The sequence below is a fragment of the Stegodyphus dumicola genome, chromosome 6 (assembly GCF_044657685.1).
Source record: "Stegodyphus dumicola isolate Sdum_Otavi_A_Nest chromosome 6, ASM4465768v1".
Lineage (NCBI taxonomy): Eukaryota > Metazoa > Arthropoda > Arachnida > Araneae > Eresidae > Stegodyphus > Stegodyphus dumicola.
In genome coordinates, this window is record NC_140773.1 from 47,667,149 (window position 1) to 47,689,422 (window position 22,274).

The 22,274-nt window shown below is 34.4% G+C and overlaps 1 protein-coding gene across 1 annotated transcript in view; it reads left to right on the forward strand.

Moving 5' to 3' along the window:
- The window catches only part of LOC118188956 (estradiol 17-beta-dehydrogenase 11-like), a 58,545-nt gene extending 41,809 nt beyond the window's left edge, over window positions 1–16,736 (forward strand). Inside the window, exons 3-6 of the mRNA XM_035359486.2 lie at window positions 1,492–1,598; window positions 7,513–7,647; window positions 9,470–9,595; window positions 15,459–16,736. Of these exons, the coding sequence (XP_035215377.1) occupies window positions 1,492–1,598; window positions 7,513–7,647; window positions 9,470–9,595; window positions 15,459–15,585 (495 nt within the window). The 3' untranslated portion in view covers window positions 15,586–16,736. The remainder of the gene's footprint in view (window positions 1–1,491; window positions 1,599–7,512; window positions 7,648–9,469; window positions 9,596–15,458) is intronic.
- The last annotated feature ends 5,538 nt before the right edge of the window (window positions 16,737–22,274 follow it).

Here is a 22,274-nt window from a genome sequence, read left to right on the forward strand (position 1 = left end):
TCCACATATTACAAATAAACAGCCAAATTAATCAGACAAGACAAAAAAAAAAAAAAAAAAAAAAAAAAAAAAAAAAAAAAAAAAACCAACGTCGGAAAGCAGTACTTTGTTTGTCCACCAGGCTGAACGATGAGAGCCTGTACATGTCGTGGCATTGAATCCTACGGGTTCTGAATGCAATCCTGGGAAATGGCATTCCATATGGCTTCGACTTGACGCAAGAGTTCACTTTTAGTGTGTGTCCCACCAGCTGTATAAGAGAGTCGCTGACCGATGAAATCCCAGACATGCTCAATGGGCGACATATCCGGGGAATAAGCAACACCTGTTGTGCTTTAAAGAAGGCTTGTGCACAGAAAGTGCTGAGAAACATGTGCACGGGCATTTTCCTGCTGAGATACAGCGCTCAGAATGCGTCGAAGAATGGGAAAGACCTCTGCTCCACAACTTCCCTTATGGAGCGATTACTGTTGAGGTTGCCCGCAATATGCACTAGCTGGGATCGATAATTATACCCAATAGCTCGCCTCACCATAATACCAGTCGTTTGCGTGGTATGACGTGGGGCAACACACTGTGAGAGCAGGCGTTCTCCTCTGTAACGTCTGACGCGTATTCTTCCATCTTTGTACTCCAGATTGTAGCGAGATTCATTGGAGAGAACAATTCTTTGCCACAGGGAATGCTACGCACTGTGTTGCCGTGCCCATTGAAGTCGAAGGCGTCTGTGATTCAGCGACAGGGGAACGCTGCGTAGAGGAACCCTTTCACGCAGTTCATACTGCAGCAGACGGTAACGAACCGTGGAGCTAAACAACGCAACACCTATAGCCGTGCTTCAACGTTGTGCTAACACACGACAGGACGCTGTACGATCCGACACGGCCACGCAGATAAGGTGTCTGCCGTCCGGTGCCGTTGTGGTATTGCGTCCCTACTGCCAAGATTTCACCTTTGTTTCTCCTCTGTCTATTTCTTCCAAACACGCATCACTGCTGTGGCATCACAGTGCGTGCGGGCTGCGAATGCTCGATAGAAAAGTCCACTCTCTCGATAGGAAAGTCCACTCACTGACGATGCGAACTCGTTCGAGCTTCTGCTATTTGTTGGCATGCCCCCCTCCGCTGTTGACGAGGCATATTGACCACTAATTAACCTTTCACCGCAGACAAGAAGACAATAAATAGATTTCAACGCAATTTTACTGTCTTTATGCATGGAACAAGAGGCCAGTTCTCACTCTATGCGATCGCTTAGTAATTCTAATCATTTTCATGTCTTATATCAGTTTACATTTCCTGTAAGTTTGATTCAATTTGCATAACTCCTTCATGGTGTTGCTCGACGCATATAACGTTTAAGACTTTGCGCCAGGAAACTTATTACCACCGCAACCTTCGTGGAGTTGCAATTTTCACAAACATTAGTGTAGCTCAATTTCACTGAACAGTACTTTAATAAAAGCTTTTTTTAAACTTCTATTTCTTTCAGACAATTCGAGCATTTTTACCACGAATGGAAGAAAAAAATCAAGGTCACATTGTCGCAATTTCTTCGTGTGCTGGATTGATGGGCCACGTGAATCAAAGTGACTACTCGTAAGAGTGTTTTGTTTATAATCCTTTTATTTCATTATATACATATATAATGTTGCGTGCGTACAGGTTGGTAATCGATTGAATGCACATAGGTCCGATTGTGGATTAATAAAATTTACTTTTATCAAAAGAAGTATTTCAGAGTTCTGGAATTTTCCGCAAAAATATCCGTACCAGTAGTCACAGGTGACAGGTGACAGGTGAATGCAGGGCCCGGACACACGGACAGCTTAATATGACAAATCGGGTGTCGTCCGGTACCCGCACCTGTTTAGAACAACACAACCCTGGCGACTTCCTGAGAGGGCTGCATCGGGAATATATTAATGGACAATATGTGGTATTGACGTGGCCAAACAAGGGCGTGTGCATATATATGCTTCAGTATACAATTAAAAGTTTCATACAAAGGTACATTGGTGGTATAGGTACATTTGATACATATGTATATTGGTCTAAGTGGTTAATGAGATAGGCAAACAATAAACACTTATACATTAAAAAGAAATGAAACACTGACGCAACTGGCGCAATAATGCAGAGGATGACAATGAATACACGTAATCGTGTGTCATCCTGTGTGACTATACATAAACTACTAGAAATGATATGCACATACGAATGATGGCGATAAATGAAAACACATAATCATACATTATTCTACTGGGCTATACATACATCAATAAAAATGATACATACACACCTATACGTTGACAGAAATGATACACTGAGAATGAAAATTGTGTATCAGTGTGAACGATGACAATTAATGTTTACACATATTCGTGTCACACAGTACAATCAGTATTTTCACTTCAAACTACTAAGAATATTAAACACAACGTAATGCAAAGCTCATCTAAAGAGAAAGCTAATTCGATCTCATGCTGAATTAAAAACTCGCAACAATAACAACAACTGCTAAACAAATAACTAAGAGTAGATACTCTCTTTCTGGCCTTATATGGTTTTCAACCGGCCGCCGGTACTTTCTACTTCTCAGAATTACTGGAAAGCAATAAGAGGGTGTAATTATGGTTACGGCTAACATAGCGGTCAATTACATTTATTCAATTACAGAACTTATTACGATGATACAGGGACCGGACGCAAATGTCGCCAAATAGTCGCCAAGTTTGAGAGCAGGAATTAATTTAGAATGTAGAGAGGCTGTTCGCACATTTTTAGACGACTTTGCTTTGCCATAAAAAAAATCGTCTGCTTGGGGAAAAAAAAATTTAACTGCAAGTATATTTTTGAAAGTGTAAATTATTGTCTGCTACTTGACAATTTTGTTTTCGTGCAAAATAGCACTTCTAAAGAAGGAATGGACTGAAGGCTATGTTTGTGCTCTTTCCTAAGAAAATTATTTTTATTTAGTTATTAAAAAATGCTGTCATGTTTTTCGGTATTTAGCGCAGATAATATTGTCAGCAAGAAAAGAAAAAACGTCAAATTTTGACTTCAAGAAGAAAAAATTTTCAAAATACGTATCCAAGGGGAAAAAACGGAATGTTTCGAATGTTGCAAAGGTAAGATCTTTAATGTTAAAAGAAAATATTCAATTGCGTGAGCATTAAAATGGTCAGTTTCAACTGTAAGCAAATTGATTAATGCTAATTTTAATCTTAAAAAGGCGAAGAAAAGTCACGTGTATCGTCTTTCTCCATGACATATCGCCGAAAGCAGAGCGCGCTGCAGAATTCTGTATCGGAAACAATTATTCGGAGAAAAATAGAAAAATATTGTCCCAATAGATGAATCTTGGGTGTATTTAAATGATCGCAATAAAAGTTGATCCATTTATTATCATCGAAGAAAAGCAAAAATCTTCAAAGAACCTAAAGAAAGTTTTTCAAAGGAATTTGTGATTGTTGCTGTTTTTTGATATAACGACAAATAAAAATTAAAGAGCGTGCAGAAAACTGTCAAGGTCAACTCAACATATTATCAGGATTATTTTCAAATATCAAGTAGCTTCTCTTTACCCGCAGTACCATCACTCAGTAGAACTGCATTAAGACAAAGCAAGCAGTCGCACGTCAAAGTCCACTATTAATTTGCATAAAAAATGGAAGAAGAAAAGTGTATCAAGGCGATACCCTTTATTCACATCCCTATTAAATCTCTTGATATCTTTATTCATATCCCTATTAAATTTCCAAAATCCAATCCAAAACCCAAAAGCGGATTGTCCAAACGTCGACATATGACTCTCCTTGGCATTTGAAAGAGAAACAAGATAAAATACCTCTTCCGCTACTAAAATTTGCTTTATTATCTTGAAAACTACGATGTAGAAAGATAAAGAAGAATAAGGGTTATCAAATGGAACATTTAAAATACAAAAAGTTTAGGTAAAATATTTCTCTAAATACGATGAAAATAGCATAAAAATGTGTGTACAACCTAGATTTATAAATGTTTTGGAAGGGCTAAGTCCTTATCATTTACTCATTTAACGGATTGGTTAAAAGATAATTGTACAAATACAGCAGTCACTGGGATACAATTCAAATTTTTACAATATAGATGTTAGCTCCCAGCGTACACTTCCATACTGCTCCAATTAAAATCTGACTTCAAGTGCTGATCTTGCATTTTTTTATCCAACAGATCTATATGAATTCAAGTCGCTTGACTCCTCGTTAGCTTTACAGCTACACTGAATTACTGAAGCGAATCGGATTCTCTGCAAATTGCCAACCTGGATTTGTATTAAAATCTCAGGTCATGGAAAAGTTTCACTTAATTCATGCTATTGCAAAGCATACTATGAGCTATTTGTGAAATATTACGAGATAGGACTGTCTCGTCCAACCACTCGACTAAAGAAAGAGATATTCAGTGGTAGTACAGATTTCATTGGCTTCACTCAACTATTGGGCATTAGACAGGGCTAAGAGATCGGTATATTGTACTAATTGACTATAATATGTAGTCAGCTTTAAAGCTTATTATATCTTCCAAGCCTATTAGTGAACTTTTTCTTTCTTACCACAGCAATTTTAACAAATACAGATGCAAGATTTTAAAATTTGAAATTGTTAATGACTGTTAGTTTGTTTAATCAATTTTGGCAAAGCACGCAAAGATTATCTGTCTAATGCTAGATATGGTTTAGTGGAAGGCCTCGTAAGGAAAGGTTCGTATTTGCGTTACCTAAGGAAAAAACTATGAAAATGACCTTACATATATTCTTCCCTTGAGTTCGCACTCGGATAAAATTTCAGAATAAAGGATGAAATATAATTCAAAACTATAATTTAACTAAGCTATGAAAGTTGCTTCGTTTATAATTTGCCAGTCGTAAACTCTTGATGAATTTGGGATTAGAGAATTTTTAGAATTTCTTCTAAAAATGATACGTAAAATATATTTGGCCGTCATTCTTTAAAATCAACGCATAATATTTATTTGAATGGAATTCTTCTAAAAACGGCGCATAAAACACATTTGGGTATAATATACTAAATTTTAGAAGTTTAAATAACTAACATAGTCCCTTTTGATCAACTTACACGCGGTGATACAGCTATAATTTATGTAAACTCGGCGTCTAGGGAATTTCTAGTCTGACGATACACATCTAGGTGGCTAAATTACTTTATTTAGGTGTTGGTGGAGATACATTAGTGACTATTTACAAATGAAAAAAGAGTTATGACTGAGAGGTTACATCTTCGTCGTCTAGTCATTACGTCCTGGTCGAAAACACGACTTCTCTCCCTGTCTTCCATCATCCATCTCACTGGGAGACAATCGTATTGAGTTGTCGCAATCCGGCTATTCACATTTATATACTAGTTTGTGCAGTAAAACATTGATATAGCGTTCCCAGAAACATAGTTATGGGAACTTAAAGACTCTCTTATGCGTCGTTAACCATTTTTATTTCCGTAATGAAATTTTATTTTTCAGGCCTTCAGAGCAAAAGACCAAAAACCTAGCTAAACCCAAACTTTAAGCGCTTTTTTGTCGTTCCTACTTACGGCATAACTTTGATGTGTTACAGTATTCTAATGCCAATGCATTTTTTGATGATTTCGCTCGCAGTGCCTTAGATGAAAAATAGTTTTAATTTCATCTCCAGAAAAATTAAATTATACAAATTTAAAAAAATTATCAAAAAAATATTGCTATTATTTACTTTAGTCTTTTTTTTTTTTTTTTTTTTCAACATATATTTTATTAGCAATATTTACCAAGCTATGATTTAGTAGGTTACGTAACATTTTATCCAAGTGAGAGTTCGATAAATTCTAATCCTAAGTAATATAATAGTTGTATGATGACAAAACATGGTAAAATAAAAATAAATAATATTTTCCTTTGGAAAATGTATAAGAATATATTGCAAGTATTATTATTTATATATAATATATTGCAAGTATTATTATTATTTATTATATAATATATTGCATGTATTATTATTTGATTTTTGAGTAGTTGCTAAATGTTGCGGTCACTAACATCTAATAAAACTAAACCATCACACATCCTTCTAGAACATCGACATTTCGTGATAAAAGAAAGGCATAGCATATACAAATATTCAAGAACGACCTACAGATTATGGTGATACAGTGTGCTCCTGTGTCAACATCCAAATCCAGGCTGCTATATTTACACAGTATCATTTGAAGATGATCCCAGGTCAGTCCCAATGTGGATGAGATCGTTGAAGAAATGTGTAATAAAGTCAAAGAATATGTGATGGAAAATAAACGAAGGACATTTTCGAAGACTCGTGCTTCGATACATCAGTGCTGGGTTTGCATGAAAAGCTGGGTATGTCGAAGGTCGGAGCCAGATGGATACTCAGACTACTGACGCCAGAAATGAACAAACTTCATGTCGAATATCTTTGGTAAATGTTCTCCATTATAAGAGCCCAAAACAATCCTATTCTCGACTATGTGTCAGGAGATGAAACAGGGTCTGATACTCTGACTCAAAACGAAACAATAGAGCATAGTGTGTGGTAAACATATTAGATATACCCGCCCCACATGTTCAGAAACTAGAAATTTACTAGGAAGATGCTGAATATTTCGAGAGGGTAAAGAAGAACCACTGCTTATTGATTGCATGCCACAAACGATCATGATGGCAGGTGTTTATTATGCTAACTTTATGCAAACTTGCTAACCCTACTTTGAAAAACCATAAAGGAAAAATTTCAAAGCAAACTTAGTAATAAGATGCTGCTTTTGAATGAGAAGTGTAAGGCTCAGATTTTCCAGATAGCTATCCAGCAATACGGAATTCTTCTCCATCCCCATAATTCATTAGATTTGGTTCGTCCACGTAGATCATTTTTGCTTCAAAAATTGAAGCAGTTCTTGCTCGGTTCACATTACAGCTATAATGATGATGATCTGTAGGGTATAGTTCAGAAATAATTTAAAGGTCTGTGACAAAACCATTTTTTTTTTTCCTCTGACGAATTCCTGCTGGAATCAATTGTTGTGCTTAAGTGTATTGAAGTCAAGCAGAAGTAGGTAGAAAATTGATAATGTTAGAAATTCATCCTGTATATGATAGGTCCTATATAATCATCCTGTATATCCTTAATATTTTTGAACGCTCTTCCCTTCCATATTTCTCTTTTTATAAATTTTGTGAAAAACGTCAACAAGGAGTGGATTAAGACAAGACGTTAAGAAAGTAAATACATATGACGATAGCAGATGGCAGTGATGTCACTCTTTTTCGTCTTTTCGTTTTAAGATAAGCAGTTTTTGCCTTAATCACGAACGTAAAACTTGAATGTTAATTATGTAAACGTGAATGTCAGTGAATTACTTGCGTGAGAATGTTCCTTTATTGTAAGGAATTCCAAATACGTTACGAAAATATGCTTTAAAATTGACAGCAACTAGCGTTATTATTTTCTTTCATTAATTTTCAGAGCTTCTAAATGGGCCGTTGTGGGAATGATGGAGAGCTTGTCCGAAGAAATGAGATTGAAAAAAAGCAATATAAAATTCACGACAATTTGCCCTCTAACGGTGAATACTGGAATGAATGAAAACCCCGTTACAAGGTAAGGCATTCTCATACTTCCGAAAAGGACTTATATATAAAAATATAGGTAAAGACATAAAGTAAGAAATTTAGAACTAATTTTTCACAAGCAGCTTAATGCTCGAAAATACTAAACATGCTTATATTTTATTTTTAAAAAACTTGTTTTGTAATTGGAAATATAGGTATGTATTCAAATGTGTCAGTTTTATATACGATTTATCAGTTATATATATATATATATGTATCAATCCTTACACAATATCCAACACAATATATATATATGTGTAATAAACGCAAGAAAAAGATCGAGCAGTGTCAATGCGTCCGTAATATGTTAACTTGGTAATATCTAAGAAACTTGGCAGTCGGGGCAGTTTTACCACTTTTATTTCCACTTGACATTTGTGCCCACAATCATTTGGCACTCTAGTCGTGCCCATTCACAGAATATTTACATTTTTGATACTATGACGATAGCAAGCAAGCACAGCGAAATTACGTCCAATCAGTGTAGAAGTTATAGTTAAACTATAGTTAACTAAAGTGCATAGTTATGCAAGATGGAATCACACGAAGACAAAGGTTTCGGTTTGAGTTAAAAGTTTCAGTTCCCAATTATTATGTCATCAGCGCTGCGCAGGCCATGTAAAATCGAATGATCTAGAAATGGCGCAATCAAGAGAAGTTATTACGATTTTTAAAACGGAGAGGGAGAATTAAAGGGAATTAGGGGTTAGTTTAAATTATAATTTTGATTTATATATTTTTTATCTTACATATATACTCATACATATATAAATAAATAAATATTCGAGTATGTATATATATATATATATATATATATGTGTGTGTGTGTGTGTAATGAAACTGTTTTGATGACACGATATGGATGATTTGATTAAGAATGCGGTATAAACTTGCATTAAAATTGTCGGTAAAATAGGACCTTTTTCCATGATTCCTGTGAACATAGATTAGCAAACCTGTGTAGATTTCTTCATAATTAGAACTAGCCGAAAAATGTAATGAAAATACCAATCTGAAGCATTGATGTAAGGACACTAAGACGTAAAAACATAGAAATACTGATGGCGTAGATACTTGATGATTAGAGCGTCCATTCATTTTGAAGAAGAAATAGTCGAGACGGATTAAATTCCATATTTATTTAAATTCACTTTTGTGGTCACAATTCATTTGGCACTCCAATCGTGCCTATTTTCAGAACATTTTTGATACTATGGCAATGGAAGTGAACATAGATGATAGCAGAATCGTCTTAACAGGATGAAAGTTTAAGCGAGAAGAGAGAAATAGTGTCGCAGTAGTAATGCAGAGGATGCAAATTTCAGGTTAATACCTGAAAACATTTTATTTTAAGCACTTATGCTAGGCCTACCTGTTTAATTTTAGTCATCCAAAAATTAAAAATATAGGCATAAAGTGTTATATTTAAGTTCAGCTACTCAGATGCTAAGAGGAAAAAAATTTCCTATAAGATTATCTCATCGCAAACTAAAGCCAAGCGAAAACTTCGCCATCTGTTTAATAAAGAAGACTTAATTATTTAAGACATAGCTTTGCATTTATTTTACTAGCTCACTTGCGCATCATACTTGCAACAGATATTTCTCTTAAGTAAAAAGTTCTATTTTGCCAAGACACAAATGTGCGAAACGAACACCTCGAACAAGTTTCGTCCAAGATATGTCATAAAATATTACAACAAAGAATGTGAATATATTAAGAGTAGAACATTACAAAATGTCTCTCATTTCTTTTGTTGCCATAAATAAAGATTCGCTTTACAGTATAAACACAAAATTTATTTTCTACAGGTTTCAATTCCTGTTACCAATACTGAGCCCAGAAAAAGCTACAAGTAACATCTTGACAGCCATAAAGAATGAAGAGTTCCTTGTGACAATTCCTCGAAGAATTAAATTCTTTTTATCGCTAGTCAGGTGAGTTTCGTTACAAAAGTTTAAAAATTTCATTTTATTTTAATTTTTTGAAATGAAAATCATGTTACTTTCACTTTTACTTAAAGTTTCAGATCTGGGTCAATCTTCATTCCCCCTTCCCTCTACAAAAGAACGGGACATATATGCATATACAGAATCTAATCCCTCTTTTAATTGTAATTGGCGTTCATAGCTCATAATAATTTGCAGTTTAATTAGTGAATTAGTGTGGCGAAAATGTTCCTCTTTTGAATTGCTAACAAATTGTTCCATCAGATGAAATATTTGCTTTCGAAGAAAGCGTATAAGGTTTATTTAAGCAAACAAGCTATTTTTATGTCAGTTATTTTCTGTGTCTTTTATTTCATCTCTTGACCTTAACCATGATTCAAATTAATTTGAGTTTAAATAGCAAGCGAAATAGTAATTTAGACACAACATTGTGGCAATCACCCAATAAAATGTTAATTTAAGAAAAGAAACCTCACACCTAACCGACCTGTGGATCCTGTGGATTGATGAATGAATTCTGTATATGTTAAAGCGTAAGACTGAAATCCTCAATAGCTGAATCTGAATGAATAGATGTACCTCATTTCTTCGTATATTTTTCCCTTAGCTTAGCTCTAATTTTTTTTTTTTTTTTTTAATATTCAAATAATTTGTCCTTTCCTCTGCTGTATATAGTTTTCTCGTCCGAGGGCCAATTTATTGGTAAATTATAATCCCTTGATTATTTTTATTTTTATTTAGTGTATTCAATCTATATTCGCATTTTGGTATTAGCATTCCATCCATTTTGTTTCGCATGCATTTATTACTTGAAACGTATTTTGCGCAGATTCTTCGTCAACCTACCCGGACGTGGCAGATGTTTTCAATACTTAAGACACTTTCCAAACATGTGATTTCATATTACTTCTATTATATACATTCCAGCTCATTATAACCTTAACTACTGCTGATATAATTTACGTTAAACACAACATTTAGGACCTCCAAACATGCTTATATTTTGCTTCTTTTTTTTTACGTGGTATGTTCACCATTTTGTAATTGAGTTTCAGTAAGTGTTTTCCAATTTTTTAAGTTTAATTTGTGGTTTACACATTTTAATTTTTATATTTGATTTTGTGCCTTGCTTATCTGATCACATGCTCGCTAGTTGCAAATATTTTGTTTTGTATTCATATTCATTGTGAAATTTGTCCAATCGTTTGAGCTTTATTATTCGTTAGTTAAGTTAGTTTAATTTTCTTCATTGTTTATCATGCCTTCATCCATTAATCATTTCACTAAATACGCCTAAAACGACAGAAATTTCTGAATGAATTAGCTATAAAATTGCACGTATTTTACAGAAATTTAACTTTAGGGTCGTTTATTCCTCTATCAGTAAATTCCCACTTCCATACTTAAAGGACCCCATTCCGGTATGAATTCCTGGGGTATTTACAGGATTCCTTGCCAGTGTGGTTTAATTTACATTGATCAAACTAAAAGAGCCGTAAAATTTCGCGTTAAAAAACATGAGGCATTAAGCAAAAGGAAACACAGAAGTCCTCTCTTTAATGCTTTAAGTACTTGAGATCTTGAGCTCCTCAATAGGAATAACTATTGTCCATTAATTTAAAATTGAAAAGTGCGATGAGTACTCCAATAAACATTTTAATTCAGTTTCTTTTCTTTTTAGTTATTGGAATTTAAACAGACTTCGGTTAAGTTGTGGGACGTTTTCTTTTACATTATCTTGATTTGGATAACCAGAAATGAGGGTTATACTCTTAAAGAAGGGCAAAAAAGCATTTTTTAAATTCCTACTATTAGCTCACACTCTCCCTATATCTTGTTCAAATTTTCAATCGTTAATAAAATACCTTTTTATTCATCCAGTCAAGTTCAAATACATTTTTTTAAACTAGAAGTATATCACACTTGATGTTAATACAGTTTTTTTTTCACATAATAAAGTCAATTCCTACTTATTTGTTCCTGTTTATCGGAACTAAACATATGCTGTTTTTATTAAATATATTATACTATAAAGCCCGGAGGTCATTTGAAATGACCGCTGTTCCAGATATTATAAATTGTAATTAAAATTATTTGTGCAAAGGTGTCTGCTAATTCAAACTGAATTTTCCAGGGCAGGCGGCGAGGACGCCCCTTTGCTTACTGCCCCACGGGCCTTCATCCATTCCTTCTACTTGCTTAAAGTAGAGTGCAATGAAGGAAACCACTGGCGGTACATTTTTGAAGAGCCCACCGCTAGCTCAATAAATAAAGGTGATTTAAATAATAAAATGTTAATTCACTTGTCAAAGATCTCTTTATACACAACATTTTCCATCATTTTTAAGCTCGCCTTGCAGAGGACCATCAATTATTTTTAATTTTACGTCCATTCTTCCACGAACTCTTGAACAGGCAACATAAAGTTGACCGTGTCCAAATGCAGGCTTAGGTAAAAAAACGCCAACACGCTTAAGAGTTTGGCCCTGAGACTTTGGATGGTCATAGCAAAGGCAAGTTTTACAGGAAATTGTCTACATCTGTATTGAAACGGCAACCCTGTGCCGTGGCAACTTCACCCCATTGGCTAGTACAGTTACGCAAGCAACCAATACATTATTGGGGACGAACAGACACTTAAGCTGCATATATATATGGAGTGAAGTAACATCATCTCCTCCGAAACGGCCGGCTCCCGGGCTTAGCGAAGCACACTGTTGGATTCCGCAGGTCCGTGGTACGTCATTTTGACCATTCGCGTCTTTGTGACTATTCGTCTTTGACCATTCGTCGACTTTAATCAGCCGAGATATTAATTAAAAACTTATTTTCCCCTACGTTTTCTCGACATTTTCCGCTTTCTTTCTTGGATTTTTCCTATTAGATGGATCTCGAATATCTACGGAACGGCGCCGAGGAAATTCGAGACGCGTATCCTCGGATTCCAAAAAAGTCTCCGAATCCATCGATATCTTTCTCATCTTCGTACGACTTTAATCGGCCGAGATATTAATTAAAAACTGCGGAAACATTGATTTCCGCATTCATTTTTCCGAGTGGCAACAATAAACTATCGGCGATAAACACTTAAGCCGCTTTTATATATAAAGAAGACTTAAAATAATGACCGTTTATTAGGAATTCTCACGTATTGTAAAAATTAATTTCCTGACAACTTATAAATAATAGTACATGAATGTGATAAATTGGATTGTATTATTTAACAAAAATAAATGGCAACAGTAAGACAAAGTTCTAAAGATTTTTAAAGTGTGTGGAATTAAAGAATTGTAGTTTTATAGAGTTGGATGAAGCGGATGGAATGTCCCATTATGTAGCGAAAATTCTCTCCATATTTCTATGTTATCATGATAATAATATATTATTGAAATGTCCCTTGCTTCACAAATGGAGAATACGAAAAGAAAGCGAAAGAAACAACAATACAACGCAAGCGACAATTAGAGAAAGTAAAATAGCAGCAGGTCAAACATTTGAAAAATGTTAATAATGTTAATAAAAAGTAACTAAAATAAAAATTTTCTTTGTTGACTTAAGTAGGAATTTACTTGAAAAAAATTATATTACTTGTTTTAACTGAGATCACAACCTTGGAAGCTCTCGGAAAGTTCTTTAAGGAGTTTCTATAAATGTTTTTATTAGCTATGGTAGTTTCCTAAAGTCGCTAAATGTGCGCGAAATGTGATATCCTACTTACACTGAGTAGTGAAAAGTTTTGTAATGATAACATATATGATGTTTAATATATGTCAATACCGAAATTGTGTGCGATGACGACCTTGTGCAAAATTCTCTTATGTTTTGCTTAAAAAACATCAGAAAATTGCAAATATTCTGCAATACACACGACCTTAATATTGCTTCCATTTTACATTAACATGGCATGTGTTATATTAATTATTCATAAAATGAGCATTCTTTTCATAAAACTTATGTATAGTTGCTTATTATGTATCGTTATTATGTATCGTTATTATGTATCGTTTATTATGTATCTTTATTATGTATCTTTATTATGTATCGTTATTATGTATCGTTTATTATGTATCGTTAGAGCGTATGTATCGTAAACTTATTATATACCGTAGAGCTGCCGCCATCTAGTTAGGTTTCGCGCCATCGTTTACGTTTGGCGCTACGTGGTGTCCCGTTAACAGAAAAGTGCTTTCATTATTTGTAATGGCAATTAATTCAGTTATTGACGATTAATGTTTTTATGGTGCTACTTTGGTAGACGGTTGCACGGATTTTGGCGATTTTTTTTTTTTTTTTTTTTTTTTTTGGCGAGCGATACGACTTATGGTAAACCCATTGGTAGACAAGTTTTTATGGTAACCAATACTTTGTTGTCATTTTATTTAAAAAATAATGCGTTTTATTATGCATAACTTCCGTGTTTTAAATATTATTTATGGCTTCTAAATATTAAAAATCAATTTAATTTTGCATTTTTATTTGAAATAAAAATTTTATTTTTTTATGATATTTTATGTTGTGGATGATGTAATGAATGACGTCACATTCATTATTTATATTTATTCATTCATTTAAAAGTAATTGGTTTTAATATCTATAAATTTGATCTAATGTTTTAAACATTATTTATGGCTGTTAAATATTAAAATACAATTTAATTTTGCATTTTTTTGAAAAATGATGTTATTATGTATTATTATTTAAATAATTTTAATTCTATGCGTGATGTAATCAGCTCCCTGATTGGTTATTGAATATTTGTGCATTACCGCGCCATTTTAAAATTGTATTATTCATCTCTTCGAATTCCTTATATTTCATAGGAAACGGATATGTCTCTTTCAAAGATTAATGTTCTTATTGTTAAGCACCAAGAATTTTTGGTATCGGAATCAAAAAATTGTCCTTTGAGACCTTATTTTGCCCAACCTGGCTTTCCTAATCAAAGATTTATTTATAAAGTGTTACAAGGTCAGAGGAAATTTATTTAAAATTTTTGAAGGAAATCTCGCTCCAGTGAAGGGCAAAAAATGTGGATCACAGATGAAGATCGTTAAAAGAGCCGATTCTGAGGACGGCGTATGTGGTATTGTGGTTCACGGTGGAAGAAATAACCGCTGTAACGGTAAAGAAAAGTATTAGACATTCCTCCTTTTTTACCGGCAGTAAACTATTGTGGTTCACGGTGGAAGAAATAACCGCTGTAACGGTAAAGAAAAGTATTAGACATTCCTCCTTTTTTACCGGCAGTAAACTATTGTGGTTCACGGTGGAAGAAATAACCGCTGTAACGGTAAAGAAAAGTATTAGACATTCCTCCTTTTTTACCGGCAGTAAACTTCTAATTGCTGTCATTTTAGCTCTAGTATACGAAGCGTTCTTATTTACTTATTTTAAAGTATTTGAATTTAAGGAATTTTGAAGGTTTTTTATTCGATATTCAGTTTAAGTAATATTTTAATCCAATTAAACGTTAGCTTAATGTTTTATAGTGGTGTTTTTATTCTATTTCATTGCTATATGAAAGTAATAATTTAACCTTACTTTTATACTCGTAGTAAATGTATTTATTTACATTTGCCTGCCATTTTAAAAAACAACGTTTTTAACAAAAAATTAATCAATTATTTTTAACAATACTTATTTTTTAAAATTTTCGAATACTTTACTATGGGCAAAATATACGTAAAAACAGCGTTTTTCAAGATGGCTGACGATTGTTAAAACCGCGCCAACAATTGCGCCAAAGTAAATCGCCAAAAATCCGTACAACCGTCTACCAAAGTAGCACCGTTTTTATTATTACTGTTATTATTTATTAAATACTAAGCAGACTTTAATTTTTTGTATACAGGCTCCTTCCTCACGTAATGCTGTCCGAAATTATGGATTTTTCTGAATATTGTCGTGTCCCCAATACTGCATCGAACACTAATGGAAACGTAGTTGAAGATACTTCAGATAGTTCTCGGATACTCTGATAGCACCGAAAAAAAAATAAATTTCAGTCTTAAGAAATAGCACAGACCTTGTCAAGACAACATTGGATTGTTAATACAACGCTGTGGAACATAAATAACTAGTTTTTGCCAAAAAGCGCAGTTGTAATTATGTATGATACAGAAGTTTATCATTAATTTTCTTAGCTGATATTGTGACAAATAAATGTATACGTAAATAATAGAGATAAATTTGTAAACTGATCCTTGGATTTAAAATTTTATGCCTCGAGGAATAATTGCACTTACCAAGATATTTAAAGCTGCAGTTATTTCTGACATTAATGATGGTGATAAGTAGTGGTTACTTAAATTAATAACAGTAGTATTTGGCTTAGTTTATCGAATAACAAAAGTTCCATGATATGTTGTGATGTATTTTTATTACAATTAAAGATATGTATTATGAAAAAATAGTACCTTTTCCTGTCCAGAGTTACACCATGTTGCATGTCGCACAGGTATTTAACACCAAAACAATGATACCAGAATTGAACATTCATTCTGAAAGCAATAATATCAGAGGTTTCATGCCAGTTGCAGCAATAATTAAATATTCATATATAATAAGATTATGAATCTTTTCCTTCAGATGGGTATTTTCATATGATTCCAAAAAGAAGAAATCCAATGCGGTTAAGTTTCAAGCTTCTTGAAACTAAGTTTGTTTGATCAGCTAATTAAGCGATAGCCCACGGCGAAAATTTGCCTAGGAGGAGGAATGTCTTCATGAAAGATTTCCCAAAAGTAATAGGTTCATGTTGACTTTCAGCACAAGTAGAAGACCACGGAAATATATAAATCTAGTTCGTTTATTGGTAACTGAAACCCACAGAGTCAATGAAGGAGTCCATTTCGCGCGCCGCAGTGCCCCAGAAAACGAACAGTTAACATGATCTGGACATTCTTCAAAGCATTACAGCTTTCGTTTCTGAAGAAGATCAACTAGATTCTGCTATATTTCTGATTTGGTGAAATAAAAAAAAAGAAGAGACAAAATTTCTGTATGTATAATATCGCTGGCAATAGCACAAGCAACATTAAATTTAGACACCCGGTATTTTCGTTAATACATTGATCAAGAATTGCGCAACATGTAGTGCGTGAAATGGGCGTTAGCATTTTGAATTTTAACCCGCTGTTAAAAGAACTGAGTTGGACATAATGCAGATGCATTCCAGATTCATGTAAATGTAATAGTTTCTTGAATATTAAAACTAAAACAAGTTACTTAACTACATCTGGTAAACTTTAGATTTGCTTTGATTTGGTTTAGTTGATAAACCAAAGAAAAAACTCTAGGACTATCTGCCTAGACTTACTAGTATTCCAAATGCAACAATTGATTGTAAAATTACAAGCAATGTATTACACATTAGAAAATAACTATTTTTATAATTTAAATAGCTGTTTTTATAAACTTCCAATATTTATTCTTATTTGCGACGTATCACATTCACAGGATCGATACTGCTCAGGAATGAAGTAGCGTAGAATCGACATCAACCTCGGTTACTAGCGTACAATCGACATGATAAAAAAACAGAAAATTTGGTAATGATATAATAAAAAGTAAGAGAATTAATGCACATTTGTCACAGGCGTACTACCAACACGGTGTAAAATCGAGACTATGAACACGGCTGCATTTTTAAATATCTTAACTATACAAAATTTTATTTTAATATATTTCTTACAACTAAAAAATTCTACTTGAATATTCATGTAATGTAGCGCCTTCCTACAGAATTTTAGATCCATTCAATAAATAGAATAAATATTAATTATTATGTAGTATTTCTGGTTTTTTTCCCTCCTATTAAATAAAGGCTTGTTAGAAATGAACAAAAATGTATAAACAATCTAATATATTCAAACAGTGATCTAAATCCACCTCACTTACTCTTATTTGCTCTTCTGATATCTATATGCGTATGTTTGAATAATGATTGAGTAATGAAATGTATTAAATTATTAGAATTCTCTCCCCCTTTCTGTATTAATCACTGTACAGATATGTAACGTCTAGGCTAGCATAAACTGATACTAAACTTACTTAAAAGTTTGTTAGTCTAGTCATTATTGCTAAGTCTACAAGATTAGTAGAAGAGGAGAAGGGTGCGAAAGACCCTTTTATTGAACTCAGTTATTTAGACGGCAAAATTTTGTGCTTAAAAAATCCATTATCCACTTGTGGCAACAAACTAAACATAATGGTAAATTAAACTAAATTTAGATAATCTAGTAGTTCAAGACTACACAAATTAATTTAATCTAGCAGTTGACTCAACCTACACTGGCGTGACAGTAACGTCTGCGGAAAGAATGCAAAACGGACATTGAGAATTAAAACAGCTGGTAGAAACAACACCGGGCACACTCAATAGTGAAATACGTTCTGACTAATCTGACACTCGCATTACCGTGTGATGCATGTGATAAAATGGTAAAACTTCCAAGTATCCTGTGGATTTCTTCAAGGAAAGGTTGCAGAGACATTAGAATATTTTTATGGAGGCAGGAGTGATGAAAAATGAGCAACGCCCTCGCCTGGAATCGAACCGCGGACCTCTGTAATACACGTCCAGCGTGCAGACCACCCCACCACGAAGGCATGCTAAAAAATCTGGAGAAATATCTTATATACTCCCTCTTTTAAAGGGCGACTGGGGCTTTTAGGGAACCCAGTCGCCAAATCCTGGGTGTGGAGAATCATCATCCACCACCCTTTTAGTTCGGGCGTCACTGCAGAGACATTAGGATATTTTTATGAAAGCAGGAGTGATGAAAAGTTAATAACGCCCTAGACGGGAATCGAACCGCGGACCTCTGGAATACGCGCCCAGCGTGCAGACCACCACACCACGGAAGCATGCTAAGAAGGCGGGAGAAATACCTTATAAGGTAAGCAGAAAGATATTTTATTAAATACTGTTAAATGTTGAATGTAAAAATAAAAAATACAAATTAGAAACAAGACAATAATTCAAAACCTGATCTAAGAAATGTTCTTCTGGGATTCAATCTCGCAGAAGGTAAGTCGGCCATTATTTGTTTCGAAAACTCAGAGCAAAATCTGGAACTTCTCTGCGTATTGCAGCTTTTGCTTCTATAATCCAAGATTTTTGTTTCATCGCTGAGTTAACTAATTATACTCTTCCATGCATATTACTAACATGATCAAATTTCACTAAAAATTTTGTAGCGGGATGACTCTTAGGCAGTATTATCTGATGTTTCACAGACTCTGGTAAGCTGGCATTTCTTAAACATTCTCCCACATGTAGTAAGCCACTATTGTCTAAGAACGGATTTAGAGAAATTAAAGAACTCTTCTTTAAAACTCTCGCATTCTTTAAACTATTTCCTTTTTATAGTCCGTTCTTTGGACTGGTTTGATTATAATATCATGCGCTTCTTTTAGTTCATTTTTTTCTAAGAAGGGAGTCAAAATCCTATTACCCCTTCACATTTCTGATAAACCTTAAACACCAAGCGACAGCTCTCTGCAATTTCCTCCAAACTGAAAATTTTGTCCAAAGTTGCTCAACTAATTCCGATCGAACTACAAAACTTTTAACCGAATTCTTATTTTTGCTTAGTATTTCAACACTGTCTACATTTGGTAACCCTCTAACCCATTATTCAGGGCAACTCTTTTCTTTTCCGAAGCTAAATTGAACCTGACCACCATTTTTCATTAAATACCTACGTCTCAGCTGAGATTTCTCTAGTAAGCAAATCTTCGGGATTATCCTCAGAAGGACAATCACTTGGACTCGATCGTTCCTTGAATTTCCATAACCCGTTTGGCTATGAATTGTTTCCATTTCTTCGCACTTCTCTTTCTTCACCCAATGCAATGCAATACAAAAATCTCTCCAAAACACTATTCTTCCAGTTTTATCCTTGAAACCACTTTTTAAGGCAATTTCCCACTCTAGCACCTATCACCACGGCCATTAGCTCCAACCGCACCAGCATTAGTTTCTTTAACGATGATACTTTATTCTTCTATAAAGGACATTCTGTAATTTTCATTATTCTCACAATATCTGAAATAAGTAACTGTTCCATAAGCACTCGGTGAAGCATCGCAAAACACATTTACCACCGTTTGCTCATTCTTATAATCCAGAATACAGTATCTAGGAATATTAACATCTATTAGTTTTCAGGTTTTCCTACACCACGTTAACCACTTTTGGCCCAAGTCTTCCGACAATCCCAAGCACACGCTCTCTCGCAAATTTCCTGTAACAATAACTTTACACGTATCATAAATGGCGCAATCAAATTAATAGGATCAAAGCTTCTTGTCGCTCTCTGTAAAACACATCTTTTACTGTTTCGCAATGTTTTTCAGGAATCCACTAAACCATTCGCCTCCAACGACAACTCATCAGGATTCCGGTTGAACCCGAAGACTTTCAACTGTTGAACCCCCACTGTCTCACCGTCTTTCAGTTCATTTTCTATCTACAGTTTTTCTAATTCTGAATTGTTCAATTTCAGTTTCCTCAAATTAAATACAACACTCCTTAACATTGATACAGCATCCGATGACAACTCAAATGACTCACTTACACTGTTTTCGCCATAATATAAATCGTCTACGTAAAGTGCTGAATTCAACATTTCAAATCACTTGGGTTTACTTCTCTCAAATTTTTTATATGATTATATATTTTTGTCGTAGTACTCGAAGTGAAAAATGTATGGTAGTCTTTTCATTTTCATAATTTCATATTCTTCACTAGGGTTATCTGAATACCAAAACATTTTTAAGAACTTTCTATCTCTTTTAGAAATTTTTATCATTAAAAAAGCCTTCCTTATATCACCATTGAAGATATCACCTTCATTATATCACAATCGTTCAGAGAACTTCTCTTTATCACCATTGAATGCTATTTCGTAATTATGAAATTTTATTAAGAATATTTGGATTTAAATTTGGACCAGCTTTCAAACAATCGTTCAGAGAAAGATTACCTTTAGATTTTGAACTACAATTAAAGACTATCCGAGCTTTGGTTGTTTCCTTATCTCCCCTAACAATTGCTCTAATGAGGCATAAAATATTCTTGTTCATCTCTCTCACATTCCTCAATAACTCCATTTTGTTTTTTGTCACTTATTATTTCCTTATACTCATTAACAACCCAATCATTTTTAAAAAAATCCTTTCTTAACTCATTAAACTGCGCTTTAATTGAAAAATGATTATTTCCTAATTCATTGTAGCTCATCTTCCATGATAAATCAGTTTCATATCTCTCATTCACGAATTTTAAATTTTTCTCAAATGCATCTATCAACGCTTTATTAACTACATTTAACTCTTCTTTTCCTTTCATTCCTAAAGCATCGAGCTGCCAAAATACTTGAACATTTGAAGCAGTTACACAAAAATTCTTTGAAACTGCAGCCTTAACATTTGGCTTGTGAACATCTTTACTTTTCGATAAAGCAAACCCGAAAATCGTTGGCACATAAGTAATTCCTTGGTCTATTTTTTCAAAAGAAGAGGCTTCAATAATCTGCTAAAACACATCTGCGGCAATTAATATCTCAGTATTTATATTATTTTCATAACAGTCAGCTAAAACTAATCCGCGGTACTGCATCATATTTCGTGCTTCTTCATTTGGAACAAACAGAAACAGATGCCGCTATAATAGTGTCGGCCACTAGCATCTCAATTTGAATACATTGATTGGGGTTTATATCTACTGGATAATTTGAGTTCTACTACTTCATGTAATTCCTCGGTAGGCTTTGCTGAACCAAAGGAGAAAACTACAACCTTTCCTTTCTAAGCAGTTGTAGAGACATTGGGTTATTTGGAAGCAGAAGACATGAAAAATTTGCAATACCCTCGTCGGGACTCGAACCTCGGACCTCTCGAATACGCGTCGAGTGTGCTGACTATTACACCACGAAGGCATGCTAAGAAGGCCGGAGAAATACCTTATATACTCCCTCTTTTAAATGGAGACTGGGGATTAGGATACTCAGTCGCCATAGCCTGGTGTTGGAGAATCATCACCCACCACCTTTTTTTAGTTCGGGCGCCACTGTAGAGACATTAGGTTATTTCGAAGCAGGAGTGATGAAAAATGAGCAATGCCCTCGCCGGGACTCGAACCATGGGCATCTCGAATACGCGTTGAGCAGAATGATCACTATACCACGAAGGCATGCTAAGAAGGCGGGAGAAATACCTTATAGAGTTTGCAAGGGACTTTGTACAACAACTTCTTTCGAAGCCATTATCGCATAAAATGCGCGTTATTGCATTGAATTTTGTTTTTTATCAACAGAGCTAACGTATATACTGCAAGTGAATAGCAGCACAGGTGACCAAAAGTTTGGGGATCAAATTGTATAAGGTATCTCCCCCACCTTCTTAGCATGCCTTCGTAGTGTAGTGGTCGGCACGCTGGGTGCGTATTTTAGAGGTCCTTGGTTCGATTCCCGGCGAAGGCGTCGCTCATTTTTCACTTCTGCTTCCAAAAAAATACCTAATGACTCTACAATGGCGCCCGAACTAAAAGGGTGGTGGATGATGATTCTTCACACCCAGGATCTGGCGTTTGAGTCCTCTAAACACCAGTCGCCCTTTAAAAGGGGGAGTATATAAGGTATTTCTCCCGCCTTCTTAGCCT